The 5,348-nt window shown below is 50.9% G+C and overlaps 1 protein-coding gene across 1 annotated transcript; it reads right to left on the reverse strand.

Moving 5' to 3' along the window:
• Positions 1–286: 286 nt before the first annotated feature.
• On the reverse strand, positions 287–4,345 carry LOC111521311 (arachidonate 15-lipoxygenase). Its single transcript, XM_026450216.1, has 4 exons — positions 4,122–4,345; positions 1,120–1,206; positions 851–1,020; positions 287–687 (listed from the first exon to the last, which is right to left on the reverse strand). The coding sequence occupies exons 1-4, from the start codon at positions 4,269–4,271 to the stop codon at positions 384–386; spliced, it is 711 nt and encodes a 236-aa protein (XP_026306001.1). The 5' UTR covers positions 4,272–4,345; the 3' UTR covers positions 287–383.
• Between the last annotated feature and the right edge of the window lie 1,003 nt (positions 4,346–5,348).

Raw genomic sequence — 5,348 nt, forward strand, 5'->3', positions numbered from 1 at the left:
TCCCAGCACTTTGGGAGGCCGAGACGGGCGGATCACGAGGTCAGGAGATTGAGACCATCCTGGCTAACACAGTGAAACTCCGTCTCTACTAAAAAATACAAAAAGCTAGCTGGGCGAGGTGGCGGGCGCCTGTAGTCCCAGCTACTCAGGAGGCTGAGGCAGGAGAATGGCATAAACCCGGGAGGCGGAGCTTGCAGTGAGCTGAGATCCGGCCACTGCACTCCAGCCCGGGCGACAGAGCGAGACTCTGTCTCAAAGAAAAAAAAAAAAAAAGAAATGTGTATACCACAGAAATGTGCAAAAGCTACAAATCAGGACGGTTCTTCCCAAGAGTCAGTTGTTAAACATTTATGAGCAGCCACTGGTCCCGCTGCATCTGGCACCTAGGGGTTCTCAGCGTGTAGGACGGGACCTGTCTCTAGGTGAGAGGGAGTGGAATCTGAGAAGGCCTTTGGAGTTCTCATAGGTGTTGAAATGCTTCTGGGAGATTTCATGAAGCACAGGAGATACTGGGGAGGTCTCTTGGGTTTTGTGTCTGAGATCTCAGGGCAGGGGCTCCTCCTACCTCGGTCCTGACCCCCTTGCAGCCCGATTTCAGTGATCTCTCGACACCAGGTCTGCAGCTCTGGGTCATCTTTCACAGCCACGTCTGTCTTATAGTGGAGACTCACGATTCCTTCCACATACCTACCAACCAACGGAGCGGGGCCAGTTAGCTGAAGCCAGCTCTGCCCCTGCTCACATGGCCAGGTCAGGGCCCCAGGTCCCCAACCAGACGCAGACCTCCCGCTCTCCTAGACGTCTTCTCCACCCGAACTTGCACCCACACTGGCCTTCCGCCTTGCCTCACCGAAAGATGATTTCCCAGAGCCGCAGTGCATCTTGGGCATAGAAGGAAGACTGCACTCCCAGGAGCCCCCGGTCAGCCAAGTCATCAGGGGGACAGAAGGAGCTATAGGTTAGAAAGCCTCCAGCTCGCTTGAGCAGCTCCACGTGGCCTCCCCCACCAGTGCTTACCACCTGAGGAGGGAGGATGAGCAGGGTCAGGCAAATCGACCTGCCCTGAATCCAGAGCTGGAAAGAAGAGCTGGCCCAGAATCTCCCTTTCTCTTCCCATACCTGGTCAAAAACTCCCATGTCAGAGACCAGCCCAGTCCTGGCCCGGACGTTAATTTCCAGGGTGTATCGCAGGTGAGGAATTATAAGCTAGAGGGAGAAACACAGGAAAGGGCAAAGTCAGAGGAGAGCTGCAGCAGAGCCCTGCAGGAAACAGGGGCTGACAAGTAGGAAAGGCACCAGGTCTTCAGAAAAAGCACAGACATAAAGTTCAGTGGCCTCTCAACAGCGAGTTTTCAGAAGTACCATCCGACCCAGCAATTCCATTACTGGATATATACCTCCCAAAATATAAATCGCCCTACTATAAAGGCACATGCTCACGTATGTTCATCACAGCACTACTCAAAACAGCGAAGACATGGAATCAACCTAAATGCCCATCAACAATAGACTGGGTAAAGAAAATGTGGGCCGGGCGCGGTGGCTCAAGCCTGTAATCCCAGCACTTTGGGAGGCCGAGACGGGCGGATCACAGGGTCAGGAGATCGAGACCATCCTGGCTAACACGGTGAAACCCCGTCTCTACTTAAAAAGAATAAATACAGAAAACTAGCCGGGCGTGGTGGCGGGCGCCTGTAGTCCCAGCTACTCAGGAGGCTGAGGCAGGAGAACGGCGTGAACCCGGGAGGCGGAGCTTGCAGTGAGCTGAGATCCGGCCACTGCACTCCAGCCCAGGCGACAGAGCGAGACTCCATCTCAAAAAAAAAGAAAGAAAGAAAATGTGATACACTACGTAAAGAAAATGATATACACTATGGAATACTATGCAGCCATGAAAAAGAACAAGATCACATTCTCTGCAGCAACACGGATGGAGCTAGAGGCCATAATCCTAAGTGGACTAACACAGGAACAGAAAGCCAAATATGGCATGTTCTCAGTTATAAGTGAGAGCTAAAGATTGGGTATACATGGACACAAATAAGGGAACCAGCATCTATTTGTGGGCGGAGGGTGGAAGGAGGGAGGGGATCCAAAAACTACCTATCGGGTACCACGCTTATTACCCGGTGACAAAATAATCTGTACAACAAGCCCCCATATACAGAACAAACCGGCCCATGTACCCTTGAATGTAAAATTAAAGTTAAAAATAAATACATAAAAATAAACCACTGAGTTTTCACTTGATTTGCATCAACTATTTGCATTCCGCAAACCAGACTTAGTGCTTTATGATAATTGAAAGAAATCATTCTTTTGTTGTTGTTGTTTTGTTTTGTTTTGAGATGGAGTCTTGCTCTGTTGCCCAGGCTGAAGTGCAGTGGTGTGATCGCAGCTCACTGCAACCGCTGCCTTCCGGGTTCATGTGATTCTTGTGCCTCAGCCTTCTGAGTAACTGGGATTACAGGCATGAACCACCGCGCCTGGCCTCTTTTTCTTTTCATATTTTTTCATAGGTCTAGACCAAGATTTCTCAACTTTTTTTTTTAATCACCTACTAAGTAGTCTTTGGAGATATTTTTTCCTAATCTCACTCCACCTCATTAAATAGTAGTACTACATATATACTGTATATGTGTCTATGTATTGTATTATATCTGTGCTTTATATAGATATGTATCACATTATATCTGTGCTATATAAAATAGTAAGATTTGGCTGGCCATGGCAGCTCACGCCTGTAATCCCAACACTTTGGGAGGCTGAGGTGGGCAGATCACCTTGGAGTTTGAGACCAGCCTGACCAACATGGCAAAACCTTGTCTCTACTAAAACCACAAAAATTAGCCAGGCATGGTGGCAGGCGCCTGCAATCCCAGCTACTTGGGAGGCTGAGGCAGAAGAATCGCTTGAACCCAGGAGGCAGAGGTTGCAGTGAGCCAAGATCATGACACTGCACTCCAGCCTGGGCAGCAAAATAAATAAATTAATAATAATAATAATAATATTTTTCACACATATTTTCCAACCATCTTCATCCCTTGGAGGACATTGTTGCCCCCACTGAGAATGGATGGTTTAATCACCGCCTCCCTCCAGAGCCTGGTCTCCTCCCTCTCCCCTTCATCCATTACGCTCGCCTTCTTTCAGTTCTTTAAAGAAGACAAGCTTGGACCGGGCACGGTGGCTCACACCTGTAATCCCAGCACTTTGGGAAACCGAGGCAAGGGGATCATCTGAGGTCAGGCATTCGAGACCAGCCCGGCCAACATGGTGAAATCCTGTCTCTATTAAAAATACAAAAAAATTAGCCAGGCGTGGTGGTGCGCGACTGTAATCCCAGCTACTGGGGCGGCTGAAGTGGGAGAATTGCTTAAACCCAGGAGGCAGAGGTTGCAGTGAGCCGAGATCACACCACTGCATTCCAGCCTGTGCAACAAAGGGAGACTCCATCTCAAAAAAATAAATAAATAAAAAATCAGTGACTGTCTGGAAAAGGTCTTTTGAATGTTATTTGCATGGATTCCTCTTGTTGGACGGAATCCTTGGTCATTTGCATGTACTGTGCTTTATATATAAAAAGAGTAAGATTGTTGGCCGGGCGCAGTGGCTCAAGCCTGTAATCCCAGCACTTTGGGAGGCCGAGACGGGCGGATCACGACGTCAGGAGATTGAGACCATCCTGGCCAACCCAGTGAAACCCCGTCTCTACTAAAAAATACAAAAAAAAAAACTAGCCGGGAGAGGTGGCAGGCGCCTGTAGTCCCAGCTACTCGGGAGGCTGAGGCAGGAGAATGGCGTAAACCCGGGAGGCGGAGCTTGCAGTGAGCCAAGATCCAGTCACTGCACTCCAGCCTGGGCGACAGAGCGAGACTCCGTCTCAAAAAAAAAAAAAAAAAAAAAAGAGTAAGATTGTTTCCGCCACTTTCCCCAGGTGGGAGGTGATATCCCCTTTGAAAATGCATGGCCAGTCCTGCTCATTCTCTGTTGCTCTTACATTGTCCATTCATTGTTTCTCTCCATACCCTGACACCTCACAGAAAGGAAGCCTCCAGAGGTGGGAACGTGCCCTGGGGCAGAGAGAGTGGTAGGCAGGAGAGAAGGGGATAAGGTGTTACCTTGAAGATAGGATGTATGGACGGCAGGCACCTCATGGTGGCCACAGCAATGACCTCAGCCATCAAGTGTCCCCTCAGAAGATGAGACTGCAGCTCATGGAGCTGGAAGTCAGAGCTGCGCACCCAGCATTTGGCCAGAAGCCAGACCATTGGAGGATCCGTGGGCAAGAAAAGTGGAGGTGGCGGGGATCCTGTGCTGGGCAGTTGGAGCTGGAGCAGGGACAAGGTGTGGGGAGAGAAGGCATGAGTGCTGGGTGCTCAGCAATCCGCCCCCCGCCCCCCCTTGCATGTTAACCTCGCCCTTCATCCTCCAAACGTGTTTCGCTTTCCCCATCTCATTGCTCCCACTCCCCTCCCCTTCCTACCCGCTCGGTGCATTAGCACCCTGCAAGCTGCTTTGCCTCCAGCATTCTGCAGAAACTGCTCTTCTGGTGCCTCCTCCAGCCTCCACTTCCCTTTTCAAACCACCTGCTTTCTTTGTCCCACGCTGTTTTTCGAAATCTAATCTTTTAGCCCCACTTCTACACAAATGACTAAATCTCTTGTTCTCAGCTGCCTGCTGGACAATTTAAATGTCTTCCATTACCTCAACCTTGGCCAGACAAAAGTCTACCTGGGCACCCTGTTCTCTTTATTGGTGCTATTTCTGCAGGCACCTGGCTTGGCTCCCCTTTCCCCTCTCCTTGATCTCCCTCTGCACTCGCATCCACCTGTCCTCTCCATCCCGACGATCACCACCCACATCCGAGCCCCCCTCCTCCTGGGGTCAGTGCTGGGGCAGGTCGCCCCAGTACCTGTTTCTAGCGTCTCCCTCTCCAACCCACCCTAAACACCACTGCCCACACCGCGTGCCCACAGCACGTTTCATCACAGCCTTCTCCAGCTTCCCACCTCATACTCCTTAGCCTGGCTTAGTCTGGCCCCAGTCCAACAGTCCCCTAGGAGTCTCCTGACTCCTCTACCTCAGCCTCTACCCAGTCTGTCTTGCCACTGAGGACTGGTCCTTTCTCTCCCTCCTGCTTGTCTGAGACCTGGCCATCCTCCAAGTCTCATGACATCCCACCTCCCCTGACCCCTCCTGGGCTGTCTCTGTCCACTTCCTCAGTCCCGGAGCTTCTGCAGACTGGCCCCAAGTGTCTCTCCAGCTACACTGCAAGGCCTTTGAATCAGAGACTTGGCACATTTTCTCCTTTGGTTTCTCCCAGTGCCTTAGCCCAGTGCCTTTGC

Source organism: Piliocolobus tephrosceles, unplaced genomic scaffold (assembly GCF_002776525.5).
Source record: "Piliocolobus tephrosceles isolate RC106 unplaced genomic scaffold, ASM277652v3 unscaffolded_15673, whole genome shotgun sequence".
In the NCBI taxonomy this organism is placed as follows: Eukaryota; Metazoa; Chordata; class Mammalia; order Primates; family Cercopithecidae; genus Piliocolobus; species Piliocolobus tephrosceles.

What these genes read in the sequence shown, in the direction of transcription:
- LOC111521311 (XM_026450216.1), bottom strand. Translation starts at nt 4,271, where the DNA reads ATGGTCTGGCTTCTGGCCAAATGCTGGGTGCGCAGCTCTGACTTCCAG. An exon ending in CCATACATCCTATCTTCAAG is followed by an intron (nt 1,207 to 4,121) that starts GTAACACCTTAT and finishes TTCTCCCTCTAG; the next exon opens with CTTATAATTCCTCACCTGCG. An exon ending in CTCTGGGAAATCATCTTTCG is followed by an intron (nt 688 to 850) that starts GTGAGGCAAGGC and finishes GTTGGTTGGTAG; the next exon opens with GTATGTGGAAGGAATCGTGA.